General features: G+C 42.0%; 2 protein-coding genes and 1 non-coding gene across 4 annotated transcripts; 1 reads left to right on the top strand and 2 right to left on the bottom strand.

Annotated features, from left to right (window-relative positions):
* Window positions 1-681: 681 nt before the first annotated feature.
* Window positions 682-7,469, bottom strand: tmem209 (transmembrane protein 209). Its single transcript, XM_086147050.1, has 15 exons — window positions 7,420-7,469; window positions 6,910-7,069; window positions 6,745-6,803; window positions 6,462-6,593; window positions 6,130-6,359; window positions 5,248-5,452; window positions 4,852-5,027; window positions 4,668-4,739; window positions 4,444-4,540; window positions 4,187-4,312; window positions 3,987-4,084; window positions 2,808-2,922; window positions 2,626-2,723; window positions 1,638-1,711; window positions 682-1,482 (listed from the first exon to the last, which is right to left on the bottom strand). The coding sequence occupies exons 2-15, from the start codon at window positions 7,047-7,049 to the stop codon at window positions 1,428-1,430; spliced, it is 1,677 nt and encodes a 558-aa protein (XP_086003176.1). The 5' UTR covers window positions 7,050-7,069; window positions 7,420-7,469; the 3' UTR covers window positions 682-1,427.
* Window positions 7,470-8,344: 875 nt separating this feature from the next.
* prdm4 (PR domain containing 4) lies at window positions 8,345-16,097 on the bottom strand. Of its 2 annotated transcripts, none has more exons than XM_086146169.1 (12): window positions 16,048-16,097; window positions 15,676-15,736; window positions 15,402-15,517; window positions 15,013-15,201; window positions 14,149-14,910; window positions 13,875-14,024; window positions 12,935-13,053; window positions 12,029-12,114; window positions 11,646-11,773; window positions 10,996-11,550; window positions 9,392-9,560; window positions 8,345-9,204 (listed from the first exon to the last, which is right to left on the bottom strand). In XM_086146169.1, exons 2-12 carry the CDS (start codon window positions 15,693-15,695, stop codon window positions 8,859-8,861), a joined length of 2,640 nt encoding a protein of 879 aa, XP_086002295.1. In that variant the 5' UTR covers window positions 15,696-15,736; window positions 16,048-16,097; the 3' UTR covers window positions 8,345-8,858. The 2 variants fall into 2 exon arrangements, with proteins under 2 accessions (XP_086002295.1, XP_086002296.1); XM_086146170.1 differs by lacking the exon at window positions 16,048-16,097 and adding an exon at window positions 15,828-15,910.
* An 862-nt stretch (window positions 16,098-16,959) lies between these two features.
* trnaq-cug (transfer RNA glutamine (anticodon CUG)) lies at window positions 16,960-17,031 on the top strand. Its single transcript has one exon. It is a non-coding gene; the product is annotated as a tRNA-Gln (tRNA).
* The last annotated feature ends 155 nt before the right edge of the window (window positions 17,032-17,186 follow it).

Here is a 17,186-nt window from a genome sequence, read left to right as displayed (position 1 = left end):
GCATTCTGGTTCTTGTAGTCCATCGGGGCTTGAAAACTTTAAGTCCCTTTTACCCGCCTCCTCTGACAGCAACAAACAAAACCCTGATATTTTTAAATGTGGCAGTCAACAGAGAAGAAATTAACACGCATAAACAGGTGATCACCCTTTGAGCTACTAAAATTGAGACAGGAGTAACAATGAAAATGACTACATTTCCCAGCAGGAAAACCGAAGTGCCAAATGCATCATGGGAAATGATGTGCGCAAAGCAGAAGGACGACGAGAAACTACAAAACAAAGCGACTGATGCCGCATATTGGTCCTTGCATTCTTTTTTTGCTGTTTATTCATATCACAGGGAGGTAGAAACCTGAGCTTTATGACACAGGATTAGTGGAACATGGACATATTATAATGCCTTCTGCATACGTTTATTCCAGGTGATCGTATAAAATGTTTATTAATGTGTATTTTTCCCTGTACTGTGTTGCGCTCCAAGCAACTCACCTGATATAGGCGGACAAGATAATGCATCACATTACACAGCCCTCCCGTCCATATGCAAGCATGTACGACTCGTAGAGAAAAAACGGGACCATAGTAAGGTCATTCCTTACACGTGAACAACATCGCCATCTAGTTGCTACTTCTGATAGAATAATATTTCCAGGAAAGTGGGAAAGCGAAGGGGCACGATACTTTTTATGACAATATTTAATTCGATGTCAATTCACATCAGTTTCAAACTACAAATAAGTCAGATTGATTGAAAAAAAGCTCGTTTTTAAAGTTGTTTTGTAAAAATATACTTATTCACGCTGTCAATTTGAGAGCTTTTCCTTTGTGCTCCTATGCATATCCAAAGAATAAACACAACTTCCACCTTGTTAATATGAAAAAGTGTCTTTAAAATTGCTCAATTATAGAAGTAACATGTCAGCAACTGAAATCACACACACGCCAAGAGCATCTCCTTTGGTGCACTTACTAAATTCAGAATGGGGACAATATTCATAATGTCACTAAAACAAATGGCAAGCTCACACATACTGTATTTACATTCAAGCAAAGTAGTTCAAGCCCTTGAACACCCAGCCCGTAACTCTGAGGTCAGTCATTTTCAAGGCTGTCATGCTGATACATTCTCAGAATACAAAATTAGGTGACTAAATTAACTCTAAAATACGGTGACATTTTATGAGCCCCCTGGAGTGATACAAAGATGTTTTTAGAATATCCCTGACCACACTGTTTGCTATTAAATTTGCATTTTAAGTTGTTTTAATGTCCAACTCCATGCATTTGATGTCTTTCAAGTTTTATCCTGGTGTGCTCTGGAAAGAGCAGTCCTTAGAAGAGGTGATCTTTCAAGGTGTGGAGTCAGTCACACACAGGACCAGAAATCCATGTCACTTTCTGTTTCGCTGGTGATGAAATCCAGTGCATCAGCCTTCGAATATCCATAGAATATTCACACCAGAGAGGCCAAGATTTACTCTCCTGGAAAGAAAGAAAGACACAAAAATCTTCAAATTGAGCATTCATTTTTTAAATTTATTTGCCTCTGAAGAAGCATTTTTTAATTTGAAAAAAAAAAAAAAAAAAAAAAAAAAGATTTTTAAGCCTATAAATGCAGACTCTAAAGCAGTACTCACCCAAGCATCCCTGCCTCCTTTGTCTTAATGACATAAAGGAACATAAGGATTGTGTGGAACAGGTTGTTCCGACCCTGTAACAGAAGATTCGTAGCAGACATTGAAAACACTGACTCAAAGAGAAAGACATTCTTGGCTGCTTTTTACTGAAATATTTATCTCTAAAGGGAAATTCAGTTCGGAGTAGGGTAACATGTAAAAACAAAATATGACACTTTTATTACAATATGTACACTTTTATTTATAAGGCCATGCTCAGCCTGCTGCCCTCCGACACCTGTGACTTAGTCACGAGGCGTACTGTTGATTCTTACCCGCTATGATCAAATGATCAAATGTTGCTCTATGTCCCTTTTGCCAGCACAGAACTAGAGAAAAGGGCTTTTGCATATGCTGCCCCCACTGCATGAAACTTACTTCAAAAAGACTGGAAACTCACTAATTTTATCTCACTTAATGGTTTTAAAACCAGACTCAAAACACAAGAGGTCAACTTGTTAAGCTGTAATTGTTCCTTTTAACTGTTTGTAATATTGTCTGTCTGTAACTTATTGCTGCCTCTTGGCCAGGACTCCCTTGTAAAAGAGGTATTTAATCTCAACGGGACTTTTTTCCTGGTTAAGTAAAGGTTGAATAAAAATAAATAAAAAAAAAATGAAAAAAATAGATTAAGACAGACAAAATAATTTTTTTTACAATTTTCAAATCCATATAAAGTGTAATGGATGATATCCCTCAATCAACCTATGTTAAGCACTGGATCAGAGAAAGCCATTTCAAACAACGATAGATTGCATAGCCATATTTATCAAAACCAAATTCACTGGAACAATTTATTGTGTGTCCCGTCGACTTGGCTGTAACATGTGGAAAACTTGCATACTTGGCAACTAAATCGTCAAAGATTAAATCTTCGCTCATTTTAGGCTGTCTCTTCCGTCAGCTAATAGAAACCAAAACAGAAGCGAAAAAAAAAAAACACTGTCACCTTTGGTAGACTGTAGATGTGACCCTGATAGATGAGCTGATAATGAGGGGGTGTGGTGCTGCTCTGGTGGATGCAGAGGAGGTTCTCCTTGGTCACATCTAGGAGAGGCAATGTAAAAATAATTGAAAAGAAACTCGATGGTGCAAGTATGCATCTTTGCTCATGTGTATGTGTTCACTTACCGGGTTTGTCTGGGGTGTGACTGAAGTGCTGTGCAGTGAAAGTCTTCCCATCTGGGTACTTGGGATGGGGGGGCAGTCTGGAGTCCAAGTATGTACAGAACACATGCATGAGGACCTGGAGGGACAGACAATAAGTCAACTGTCTTTTGAGGGTGTGAGAAAAACATAATCCACCAGTCTGATTATGTACATTTGCTTTGCATTGCAGACAGCTCTGAGAAACTCATAGGCAAATTTCAAAAAAGTATTGTTCAATAATAATTAATGCAGGCATGAGTAGGCTGTTCTCAATTGTGTGTGCCAGGGGATCGGATTTACCCCGGAGGCTCTGTGAGCAGGAATGATGAAGGCTTACTTAATGTAAAACATGTTTTATTTGAAAAGAAAAGTATTAAGACTGATTTGCAATACTGACGTTAATTCAGGTGTGGTTCAAGTGTTTTTTTTCTAATAAGTCACAAATAGCTCGACAAGCATCGTGAGTCCACAGAAGTATCAGACAATGTTTTTTTTAGATAGAAAAGTGCCCTTTCTTAAATGTACGCGAGGGATTCTGCACTTTGTTAAATCATATTAATGTCTTTTAAGATCCTTAAGAATATTTTATTATCCTTGGCAAATCAAATGCGCATAATGGGAGCAAGGTGTCAACTTGACAAAGTGGAAAGGGATAGGAATATTTTGTAGGCAATAGGGCGATCTATCATGTAACTCAGTCTAAGAGTTCACGATTCTAATATCTGTGCAGAAATTTTTCATAGCAAAGGGGGATATTAAAATTATTATTAGTATTATTATCATTATTAGATAAAAAGTAAACATCATAATACAATTCAAACTCATTAAACTGTCTATGTTAACTGGTCAGTGTGGCTTGTTGTGCACATTAAAAACATTAATACCAACACTATTGTTACTCTGCTAATAAACCCAAACAGTTGTTAGATATGTGTTGGGATAGTTTGCCTCAACCAGTCTTTCAAAAACAACCAGCACCAACCACAATATTCTACACCCAAATAGCCTGAATATGACTCAGCTATGCAACCCTGCTTCCAAGTATTTATAGCTGTTCAAGAGTTTTTGTATCACTTTTATATTGTCTGCAGCATTGAGAACACTCAGCAAAGGTGAATTGCCCTAAATTGAAAAGTTCAAATTGTGTGTTTTCAGACTTACAGCACAGTCAGTGGGTAGGTCTGTGTCCCATTTCCTGTTCTTCAGATCCCCACCAGCATTCCAGCGGAAGGAGCTCATGCAGCCACTATGTGCCAACTCTATTCACAATGCACATAAAAGTGAAACGTATAGACAATTTGTTTTGCATTAGGTGTCTCTATTAAGAGTATATTCTGACCGCGGTGTGGCGTTGAACATACCTTTAACCCGATCCACTAAATATTCCTGGTTGGGCGTTATGTCTAAGTACTGGACGATGGAGTTCATACTGGGGATTGAAGATGCTTTCATCACTGCTGCCTGTTTGAGACTGCTGATGCTGGCCTCTGCGAGAGAGAGGCATTGGGGCGTGAGCATTGAGATTTATATTAACCACATTGAAAACCACAATTCTGAATGACTGATTTTCTGAAAGCTGATGAATTGTCCCCCCCCCCCCAGAAAGTTGAAAGTTCACCTCCTATCTGCAGCTCTGGGCAGCCCATCCTCCTCAGCTGGTTGTTAACAGAGTCTATTTCCTTAACCAACGGAACCAAGATGGTATCACTGATCCACTGCAAGAAATACAAATTGTGTAAGTGTTTTGAAGGCATTTTGTAACTCAAATTAATGTAGATGGTAGTTTTCATGATAATCAGCAACAAATAATTGAGGAAGTACATAGGGTATCTTTCGACTCACATTTCTAAGCTTTGCTGTCCAGCTGTCAATGCAGTCCACGACATGGCGACTGGTTGTGATTCTGGCCCACACCTGCTTAAGAGGAAGGGATCAACACCATTTGATGCCAATTAGAAATCCTACTTGTCCATTAACAAGTGTAATGGGGCACTTAGTAACACATTGTATGAAAGAATTTCCAGACCTCCTCTGCAGCTTGTTTGGAGCCCAGGTCAGTCTCATCCTTGTGGGCCGACGGGGCTTGGGACCGGCAGGCTGGCTGGTACAGGAACTTCCTCAGACTTTGAGCATAATCCCCCATGGAGCGATTATAGTTCCAAAATGTTGGACTGTGAGTTGGAGACACAGATTCTGGACTCCCTGCACAGAAAATCAATTAATTGTGCTATCTTAAGGATTGGATTTTTTTCACTTTCCAAGGCAAACATTTTTTGGGCTATAGAAATAATTGTGACAATCCCTTTTTGGGACTGATCATTTCTATGATATTTACAACTCAACCTGACATCATAAATCAATTATCAAACAGTACTAATAGTACTAACTACTGTTCAACAGTAGTAACAGAAGTGACTCATACCAAGCTGGCTGCGGTGAAGTTTCTCCTCCTCAGTGCGAAGGAACCTTTCTAGGCTTTTCAGATCTTCCATGTAGTCCTCCTTACTTCCAGGGGAGTTAAACACCGAGGGGGAGGTGCGGTATCGAGCTCTCAAACAGGAGCCTTCTGTTGGTCCAGTGCTGCTTGAATAGGGAGAGGAGCCAGGGGAGGGGCTGTAGTTCAACACCTGAAATACGGAGAAAACACATACACCAAGGAGAAATAACTCAAGACATGTAGCGTCTGCTCATTTCAAAGTTTTGTTTGTGAGATTTGGGGGAAAATGCACTGTTTACAGTAAAGAGCAACACTGTAATAAGTGATAGACAAAATATTTTTTACTGTTCAAAAGTGTTTTGAAATACAAACAAAGACTTTGAAAAGCTATAGAGTAAATTATCAGGAAAATGTTTTGCTTCTCATTTTTTATAGTTTTGGCTGATTTTTAGGCAATGTCACTACTTTTTGCACTCAAAACTTCTTGATACTTTTCCACTTATGGTATATCTTGTAAATTTGTAGGGAAATATTTTCAGGGCTTTTTTAAAAACAAATTTTAAAGTAATACTCAGTTTTAGGTCAGATATTACTTATTCTTAACTAACTTCTCAGTTCTCAGTGTCTGCTAGCATTTCCCCATGCACTTGAAGTCAGTCTGTTGCAAAAGATACCATAAAATTTCAAAAGAAAATTAAGACCTTGTCAGTTTTCTTTTGCCGAGATTTAGGAGAATAATTATGTGATTTTGATTACATTTGAGTTATTGATTTAAAATTAAAATGGATGACAACATATCAAAACTATTGGATTAGCGTTGTATGAGGATATGGCAGTCAGGCTTAATTAATGTTGAAATAAACATACCTTTCCAAAAGCCATTGAGGGGGAGTATGGTCCACCTGCACTGCTTGGGGTTGATGGGTTACTGAGAGAAGGGCTGTAACCTGGTACACAACTGGGGGAAAACTTGGGGCTGGTGGTGGCTGGACGAGAGGGGCTAAAACTCAAAACACTCTGGCCCTGCAGCGGAGATGACTGTGCTGGAGCAGGCACCTCCTTCTTTTCGGGCTTTGAGGGGGGAGAAGCCTGAATGCCTTTACAGGGACAGACATTGAGCGATAGTAATTAGAATATAAAGAGCAAGAGGAACCCACACAGAATAATAGGAGAGAATAATGCATATTCATCAAATTTACTTGTGTTTCTGAGACCAAGGAGCTGATGCTGTTGAGGAGATACAGCGATGGTAGAAGGCGCCATTGTGTACTTGAAATACTTCCAGAAGTCAAAAAGAGCATTGAGGCTAAAGAGAGAAGCTAGTGCTAGCTCTGTAAAGAAAAACAATGAAGAGCATCAAAATGTGATAGTGACAACTCAAGTTCAACTTGGATGTAAATTGTTTGCAAACTGAGCTAATTGGGTTTCATGTCCAAGCTACAATAACATTTACATACAAATAAATGTGCAATTCAACCTCACCTATGTACCAAATAGGCCAGTAGGTGATGTTATAGTAACGACTCAGCAATTTCCCAGACCTTTCAAGGGAATAGTAAAAGAAGATAACCAGATCAAGAAATGCAACAGGCACTTGGACATAAAAGAAATATGACACAGCAAAGCCCACATCCTTAAGCAACTCACATTTCAGTGTAAATCATGCCAGCGAGGGATACGTTGAGAACAGCCCAGGCAAGGACCACCTGGCGAGCCTGTTCCTCCCTCCGCATCCTCAACGCCTTGTCAATCATGTTGGGCATCCCGTCCTTCGCTGGGGTGAACATTGCTCTCTGGCTTGTTCAGGCTGGAAAGGGACGGGGGGAATGGCTATGTTAACGAAACCGTGGTTAAACATAGCCTTTAAAAAACTCAGAGCCAATAAGTGGATGAAGCCATGCTAGCTCATCGCGAAACGTCAAGTGTTCAGGAAAAGCTGGTACAATAGCTGTTGTGCGAATGATAGCTGACCGCCTGATAGCTAAAGCGCTGAGCTAAAGTTAGCAAGGTAAAATATAAAGAAAAAGCTAGAGCCTTCAAAATTCTGTGTTGAATTAAAATTCGATTTGGTTGATAATCAGCCGAAAGCACGTTGTAGCGGGACACAGCCCAAAAAATTGCGAAATACAGCGTGAAACGAACTTAAATCCTTCGTACCGCGTTAAAGTGAATGACAACTGCGCCGCTGCATGATTCGTATTTGTACCGGAAGTTATTGCTTCGTACTTCCGTTTCACAGCACGCAGGGCGTCCAAATCTGTTTTTCAAAATCAAAGACAAAGTCTAACTTTCATTATTATTCTTTTGTATTCCAACTTTTAATGCTAGTAGGTAATAAATCTTCATCAGATTATTTCTAACAGATCGTTAAAACGCTCGGTTAGCTTACTGTCAGTGCATTGACTGTCATTGAAGAATTTCGCTGTTTGCTGTGCAGTAAAAGCTTTGCAGAAACTTGGATCTGTTGACGTATTAATTGGTGCAACAGTGGACGAGTGTAGTACAGTGAAATATTCACATGACCAGATAGTAAAGCTATCAGGTTTTTTTTTTTTTTTTTTTTGCATTTTGTGCATTCAAAGTAGAGGTAAACAGTAAAACGGGTGTTTGAACTCTAACCCAGGGGTTCCCAAAGTGAGGGGTTGTATAGGGATAAATAAGTGCTATACCCTACATATCTCGGACTAAGCTGATTGACAGTGAGAGGTAAATGCTTACCATACATGGAATCCATCCAGTTGTATTTAACTCTTCCCAGCTGCTATCTTTCGCCAGATACAGTTAAAAAAAACATAACAAAGACATACTGTTTTGCATCCCACCGAGGCTCTGTATTAACCACTGAGGAAATTGTGTGAAATGCTCAACCCAGAGTTTAAAAGAGCTCTTGAGATTGTGATAACATTATAAACTACATAATATCACTCCCACACAGGACAAGGTTGTTTGCCACTCTGCAAAACTGCATCCTTTCTTTATTCCTTGGCTTTTAAGACATAGCAAACCTAAATGATTGCTCTTCAAGTTGAATACCACATCAGTGGTATGAATTATTACTTTTTAATCATTATTCAACAGACAGTGTGTTGCAATGATGATTTAATACAAATTTAACACTCAGCTGCTGAGGTATAAGACCATAATGCCCAGTACCATTTTCAAGAGTCAGTTAAAAGACAATTTAAATACAAAAAGTCTTGAAATAAATAAAGAACAAATGCACAGGCCTAACGGCACATAAGACATGAGGAAGAGGCAAATAGATATGTAATTATGACAAAAAAAGCAGCACCACGTGACGGGAAAAAAAGTATAACAATGAATAAATGATAGCTTATATGTACTCCATGAACTAAAACGTCAAAGGCCTGAGAGAAAAAAAACAAACTATTAGTCTGATGTTTATAACTTGGATTCCGAAATGACAATGATTATGTTAGCAGCAACCCCAATGCAAATGACATTTTGAACAAGTGCCGAATTCTGGAAAATAAAAATCACCAACAATGTTGAAACAACACTTTGACAGAGTGACTGACATCTGGCAACAGTCAAGAGACTGGATTAGTACACGGGTAAGGAAAAAGAGAGTTTTCTCAGTGAGAAGGTGAAAGTGATTTCTCAGAGTTGTAGTCTCCAACATCGAGGCCACAGTCTTCGTTGCTGGCAGAATCCACCAGTCTCTGTCCGCCCCCCCTTACCCTGCCATTGTCCTCATCCTCTTCGTCCTCGCCTGCTTCTTGCTCCTTGCGGGACGGTCGCTCCATCTTTGGCCCTTTACATATCTTGAGGTGACGGGTTAGGTGGTACTTGGTGAGGAAAGCTTTGTGACATTTCTCACAGACAAAGTCCCTCCGACCCTCATGAGAGTTCATGTGCTTTTTCAGGTGGTTGGTCTTGAGGAAATGTTTATTGCACTTCGGACACTGAATTCGGCGTTCACTGCATTAGTGATGAAATAACCCAAGATTGAAGACAAAAGAGTGGGAAGAAAGAAAAAAACAATGGTAATTAGACAGATATTGTGGTCAGTGCCATAACAAACCAGTATTGTTTCAACGTGCAGACTTTTGAAACATCTAATTTATTCGCATCATTAAATAAGATATAAACCAATGGGGTGACGTACTGCGTGTGGGAGAACATATGCTGCTTCAGGTCGTGTTTTCTGATGAAGGCTCGGTCACAGAGGTCACATTTCAGCTTTTCAGTGCCAGTGTGGATGAGCATGTGTGACGCCACGTGGGACTTCTGGGTGAATGACTTTTCACAAACTGTGCACCTGTAGTTCTTCTGACCTGGTGAGAGAAAAAAATATTGGGTAATGGATGCATGCGTAACAGGTTTAAGACAATCATCTCCTTTCGGCTTTTCCCTTCAGGGGCGCCACAGTGAATGAACCCTCTCCACCTAACCCAATTCTCTGTATCCTCCTCTCTCACACCAGATACTTCCATATCTTCTTCCACTATGTCCATAAATCTTTTCCTTGCTCTTCCTCAAGATTTCCTGCCTGGCAGCTCCAATTCCAGCATCCTTCTCACATTATATTCACTATCCATCCACTGTACATGACCAAATAATTTCAGTCGGGCTTCTCTGACCTTCTCTCCAAACTATCTAACATGTGCTGTTCCTCTGATCATTCTTGATCCTATCCATCCTGGTTACTCCTAAAGAGAGCCTTAGCATCTTCATCTCTGAGACCTCTAGCTCTGCCCCCTGTCTCTATGTCATTGTAACGGTTTCTAGGCCATACAGCATCACTAGTCTCACCACTGTCTTGCACACCTTTCCGTTCATTCTGGCTGACAGTCTTCTATCACATAGTACCCCTGACACTTTTCTCCGCCCATTCCAACCTGTTTGAACCTGTCTCTTCAACTCTTTTCCACACTCTCTGCTGCTCTGGACTGTTGACCCCAAGTACCTGAAATCCTCCAACTTCTTGATCTCCACTCCCTGTAGCCTCACCGTTCCACCCGGGTTCCCCTCATTCACACACATATAGTCTGTCTTGCCGCGACTAACCTGCATTCCTCTCCTTTCCAGCGCATACCGCCACCTCTTTAGATTTTCCTCAACCTGTTATCTGCTCTCACTACAGATCACAATGTCATCTGCATACATCATGGTCCATGGGGATTCCTGTCTAACCTCGCCTGTCAGCCTGTCCATCACCACTACAAACAAGAGGGGGCTCAGAGCTGATCTCTGATGGAGTCCCACCTCCACCTTCAACTTCTCTGTTACCCCTATAGCACACTGCACTACTGTCTCACAGCTAGCATACATGTCCTGCACCAGTCTAACATAATTCTCTGCCACTCCACTCATTCCTCATACAATACCAGAGTTCTTCTCTTGCTTTTTCTAGGTCTACAAAAACGAAATGCAGCTCAAGCTGGCCTTCTCTGTACTTTTCTATGAGCATTCTCAAAGCAAATACTGCATCTGTAGTACTCTTTCTAGGCATGAAGCCATACTGCTGTTAACAAATGCTGCCTTCTGCTCTCAGTCTAGTTTCCACTACTCTTTCCCATAACTTCATTGTATGACTCATGAACTTTATCCCTCAATAGTTGCCGCAGTTCTGCATATCCAACAGGCTTGAGACAATGTCCTGTAAAATAATGGTAATTATGGTTTGGAGGTCGGGTCAGGTCAAATAAGACGGGACAGCAGCCTAACTTCTTGTCGCTAAATTGTAATAGTGTACAATGTTCTACAAACCTGTGTGGATCTTGAGGTGCATCCTGAGATTGCTGGGGTCGCTGAAAGCCTTGCTGCAGTATTCACACTTGTGAGGCTTCATTCCTACGTGGCCCATGAAGTGCACGTTGAGCTTTGTCGACGTGGTAAACGCTCGAGAACACATGCTGCACTTGAATTTCTTCTCCCGCACGTGTCCTTGACCTTTTATGTGTGTCCTGGAGGTAGTGTTATTTGTTTCCTTGTTAGCATTGCCCCTGCCGTCGCTGTTGGTCTGAGCTGCGGCGTGGGGGTGGCAGGGCCACGGTGACGAAGAAGAACTTGAAGTCCCATTGGTCAGCTTCTCCTCTTGCTGGGTATGTTGGTGCGGTTGCTGCTCCTGCGGCTGCTGCTGCTGCTGGTGTGGCTGCTGTTGTTGCTGCAACGAGTGGTCTTGCTGCGACGGGCTGTGGTTGTGTGGCGGCGGGTTGTGGCCGTGGTTACTGTTATGACTATTAAGATGGGACTTGAGCTCAGAAAAGGACGAGCATTCTTTGCCACATTGGCAGATCTGACCCTCAGGTAACTGAGGAACACCTGTACAGAAGTAGGCGGAGACATAGAGACATCAATTTTACCCAGCAATGAGTTGGTGTTCAATTTAACAGTCATAAAGCTTAAGGTGTTTGTACCCATCAGTCTGCAGTAGTCTCTGCTGTAGTAGAAAAGCAGCTCCTGATCCGGATGGATCTCCATGGTTGTACAGAAGAACAGTTTTCCATTAGAAGGGTAAGCCACCAGGTTCTGTTCTTCACGGGTCCTAAAAACACAAAGTTTACCACAAACTATATCTTGTGTCAACGTGTTCTTGACTAGTACTTCACAAGTAGGACTAATGTTTGGTGTTTACAATTGTTCCCAACAGTTGACTGCTATATCATAGTCATATTTGGAGGAAACTCAGAAGTCCCTGATGATAACAAATGTGTTTGTTAGTGTTTAACTCGTACAGCATTTTATAGCTGTATGTTTGGGAAGCTCAAAGATAAACAATCACACTTGTCTTCATTCATACCTTGCCTTGTGGACAAACATCATCCAGTTGCATTCATTCTCATCCGTTGTCACAATGTAGAACTCAAGCACGTTGTTGTGGTACATCTATGACAGAAATAGGTTTACCAGCTTAGCATGGTTTTACAGTGATTGTGTGGTCACTTTAAAACTTCACACATGGTTACTGGGGTGTGCCCAGTGTCTACAGTGAATCAGAGAGCAGGATGGGGGTATATTGGTAAAAAACATCAAATAACTAAATAGCCAGACAAGGGACAAAGGTTGGAGGGGTGACAACAGGGATCTCACATTCTGAACATTAAGATTTCAATCAAGTCACTCAAGTGACGTCAAGCTATTGGAGGCAAAGTTCACAGGATATCCGTCCCTCTGTTAACTTTCTTATCCAGGAATTAACAAGGAATAACAGTCATTTAACAAACAGTTGAGTTAAGGAGACATTATCTACAAATACAAAGCAGGAATGCGTCAAATATTGGAGACCGGAAATGTGTTGTAACTTCCCAGCATTGAACTCTGGTGAGTTGCAGAGCTGCAATGCCATTTTTTTTTCAGCCATCACAGCTGATTGGGGAACTGACACAGCAAGCGCTATTTGTGTTTTTCACAGAAAAAAAAAAAAACTAAACGTAGCAGCAACGTTCCAGCTACCATCATAACTGAGCCCTTTTTGTGTGGAGTTCATATGTTCTCTCTGTGTCTGCATTGCATTGTAGTCCTAAAACAAGAGACGGGGAAATTGAAGATTCTAGATTGTCCATAAACCCTGTGATTGATTGGCCACCAGTCCAGGGAAAAGACATCAGTTCTTCTGTCTGAATCGTCTGAATCATATTGAGCAAATCATCAATACAATGTAATTACTATGATCAACCTTTGGTCTGACTGGGGCTGCTGCACTGACCTTCCATATTTGAGGGGTGTCCTTTTCTGGCCAGTCAGAGAGATCTACATTGCTGCAGTGCTGGCCGACCATGGGTCCAAAACACGTCCTGGGAGGAATTACGTCCCGAGCAAAGATTCCTGCAAGAGGCCATTCGCATATAATTACTTGCATCACTGTTTGCTTTATGTCTTTCATTGATGAGCAGGAATTTGGATTAATTATATCAGCTTGATTTTCATATTCCCGGGGTTCAATGAGTGTCTTTCCTTAATCATATTTTTGTTAAACTCTAAGAGCATACGTTTTCCCAAAGTGATATGTGGAATAAGAATTAGATACTGTTATAAAATAAAAAGCAATGTTACAGAAAGTGTATTTTGGATCCAGGATGACCTTCAAGGATTCAAGGAACTATTATTGTCATACCAGCACACCTTATAGTATGTGGTACAAAATCTGCACCCAAGTCTGGTTCAAGCCATAAAAAAACCTTAAAAAAGAAGAGCAAAAATAAAAAGAAAAACAAGAGCAAATTGTGAACATGTAACAAGTAAGAGCGACAATTTAGTAAGGCTGAAGTTAGCCCTGTTGGCACTACATATACCTGCAAAGGAAAGGGGTATTTTTATATTGTTATTGCACCTATGATAGTGAAATATCGCACCTTGATTGTTTAAAGTGTCTGTAGTGCAGGTCGACAGAGTGTGTGTGTGTGTGAGAGCACACACACACACAGAGTCTACAGAGCACGGCGCGAGTTCAGCAGTCTTACAGCTTCTGGGAAAAGGTGGTTTCTGAGCCTGGTGATTTTACTCTGAGTGGGCTCATCGTGTTCATAGGGAGGTCACTGAGTTGGACAAGATGTAGTTGAATCTAGCATTGATGACATCCCCAAAATATCAGGTCTGTCCCACCTGAGCCATCAGAAAAATTCCACTTAAAAGGTTTGTTTACTTACCGAGAGGCTCATCGGCCACAGATATGCGCAGGCAGAGTGGACGTGGGACCGAGAGGCGAGCCCGGGTTTGGACTGGTGTATCGGGGATGAAAGTGACTGGGCCATGCTCCGGACAGTCTGAGGTATAGGAGCGCTCACACAGTGTGCACCCTGGAAATGAAAGAAATATCACACCGTAAAATGTTTGGACTTGATATGTTTCACACATTTTTTGGGGCTTTTCCGCAATTTTTTAACTCAAAAGCCAAATAATGGGACAAGTGTCAACACTCACAGATGCTGTAAGCATTGACCATGTTCTCCTTGTTGGAGGAAGAATCTTCTAACTGCAGGCTAGAGTTGACCAGTACCAGGTTGTTTTCTGGACCCAGTGAGACCTCTGCAGTGATTGGGGAGACGTTGACTGCCTCGAGGCCCATCCCAGAATGCCCATGGAGGGACACTGGGCCCAGCTGACCCTGGCTGGCCATTGAGCCCGTCAGGACCACACTCACAACACCAGAGTTCAGCTCCCCGTTTGAGTGTAGTTGCTCCCCGAGGCCTCCCGCTCCTCCACCAGTGGTGCCAACCCGGCCCCCCATGTGATCCGGCTCCATGACCACCGGTAATTCAAGCACGGGGGGTCCGTGGAGGGGCATCACCCCTCCCGAGGAATCCACACCGGTGAGGCCCTCGTGCGGCTGAGGCTGTCTTCCCCCTCCAAGCTGCTGCTGGGTGTCTGATACCGCCACCACCCCGACACCGTCCATTGTGGCCAGCTCCTCCCCCATCCTGTCAGGGGACATGGGACTGCTGACACGAGACTCCATGGCCAATCCTGCAGAGTCCAGCTCATGGGCACCAGGCTGGTGAAGGTCTCCCTGGCCCTGTCTGGAGTCCATGGGCACCAGACCCTGCTCCAATGGACCTCCAGGCCCACTATAAGGATCCAGTCCTGAAGGATTGTTGGTGGCCACAGACATGGGTCCATCCATGTTAAGGCTGCTCGGATGAATGTATTGAGGTGGTGGACGGTCAGCCAGATAGGAAAGAATACCTTAGAACAATTAGAGGAAAATGAGCACAAATGGATTAACAAAAATGTTCATAAACATGCCACGTTACTAATATCGAACCTCGCACATCAACAGAACCCCACCTGGCAGTATATGTCGGAAGTAGCTGCTCTCCAAGTGGGGATACGGTGGAGGTGGCAAGGAGTAGTTCCTCTCCGGCAGACCGCACATCACTCCTCTGTCCCCCAGAGGCGCCATCGGCAACATCAGCGACAGGGCAGAGGGAAGGGAGCCGAGAGAGGGTCCGAGGCTTGGGATGGCCACCGGCATGCCTGCCACACAAAAGTCGAGGATATAATCTGTCTGGTGTTATTTCTCGTAACTGAAAGCGGTATATATCATTTTCAAAAACCATTAATCTGACCTCCTGCATTTGCCCAGTTCTAGATCAACCTAGCTGTTGCAACTAACTGTTCCCTCAAGCAGGGAAAGTATTATAATTGGAGTTTTTTTTTAGAGAATGGTGAGATACCTGGAGTGGGGATGGGGTTGTGTGGAGGGGAGGTGGGCAGACCCAGGTGGCTGGCACTCACTGAAGGCACACTGAGCTGGTCCATACCCACAGGACTCAGGTTCATGTCATTCATCCTGGACATGCAAGGATAGATTTGGGAAAACACGACCGTTATCCAAATAATGCACGTGATATTAGCTTTCTTGACTTTTAGCGGAGGCCTCAATGACCTAAAGCTTTGGCTCATAACATGAAGCAGACCAACTTGTGACCGATAGCTGCGCTAGCTTACCTGAGTTCAACCAATGACATCCATCAGCAAACCGCAGAAGGGTGCATTTAGATGGCTCTGCCTGCGGATTTACACAAACTTATTTAAAATGCGGTCTGGACTACCGGCACAACAGTCACATTTTGTTAGTTAAGTGTATTCAAACGACTTACATTTGTTATTAAAGCTGTGTGCATGGACATAAACAACCACTTCATTACATTGCTAACTCCACATTAGCCTAGCATGAAAAATCTTTCGACACTTGCAGAATAATATAAATCCCCCGGTGGTTGATTGTACGGCTATATTATGTTATGATAAATCATGCTGTTTTCTCGCAAAACTGTATGTTATCTGAGGGAGACGTCGTGCAAAAACATAAAAACATACCGATACAACAACAGCTCCCTGGAAGAGGCCATAGCGGCAGAGTTCTGCGCATGCGTGGAAGTAAGCCTCGACTTGTAATAGCACTGCTCGCTATTCAAACAAAAACCAAAAATTACGGTTAAGTGATACAGTTTCTTTTGAGTTGTGCTCTTCTCTCCCCGTCTCCTTTTTTTAAATCTTACCAGGAAAAGCCCGCAGAAGGAACCAAAAGACCAACACCCATGTAAAAGTTTATTTTCTAAATTTACAAAGTAGACAAAATCAATGTAAATGGTGGAAGAACCTACATCCACTTTTCCTAAATGTAGGCCAGAAATAAATACATATAATACAATTCAAATACATGCATAAAAATACAAATATTATTCTACAAGAGACAATGCACCGCTTATAGCTACAATAGTAAGTTATGTTTGACATGTGCCGATTAATTTATTCATGACTGCATAAACCATTCATCGTCTTAAACTACTTCCAACTGTATATGCACATTGTGCAGTGCGTAAGTAAACACTTATACTTTTAAATGAATAACTTTCCGCTCTCCATCTGCTTTGATAAAAAAAAAATGAAACACTGAGAGGTCAACCTGACACACACACACACACAAGATCAGGGATATATCAGGAATAATCAAGCACACATGAATACTATACTGCATCACATCTACATCACTTATAACTGCAAACTCTGTCCCAGATTATCATTTTCGTACAGCAGCCAGTCCCAATAACAGTGTGAACAGGTTTATGGAATAGAAGCGTGTCAGATTTGCTGCCACACCCCAGCGAGACCCAAATTTTGAAAAAAGCCTGAAAGTTAAAAAAAGGATTAAATACATTGACCTTCAAATCAGATATGAAGCTGTTGACAATTTCAAATCCATGAAGTATATGTCATACTGGCCAGGGGGGTTCCATGGTGTAATGGTTAGCACTCTGGACTCTGAATCCAGCGATCCGAGTTCAAATCTCGGTGGGACCTGAGGTTTTCGGGGGACGGGCCACTCATACATCTTTAGTCTGAACATAATAGCAACAGCTAGTAATTGCTAAGAAAACCCATAATGGCACGTCCTCACATATAATCCCACAAATTGACAAGTGTAAAAATAAGGTTAGCAATTACATGGAAGAAGA

This window comes from Fistularia commersonii, chromosome 5, assembly GCF_037954325.1.
Source record: "Fistularia commersonii isolate RoL2024-O1a breed Wild chromosome 5, RoL_Fcom_v1.0, whole genome shotgun sequence".
In the NCBI taxonomy this organism is placed as follows: Eukaryota; Metazoa; Chordata; class Actinopteri; order Syngnathiformes; family Fistulariidae; genus Fistularia; species Fistularia commersonii.
The sequence above is the reverse complement of the archived record's forward strand: the minus strand, read 5'-3'. Positions and strand labels throughout refer to the sequence as shown.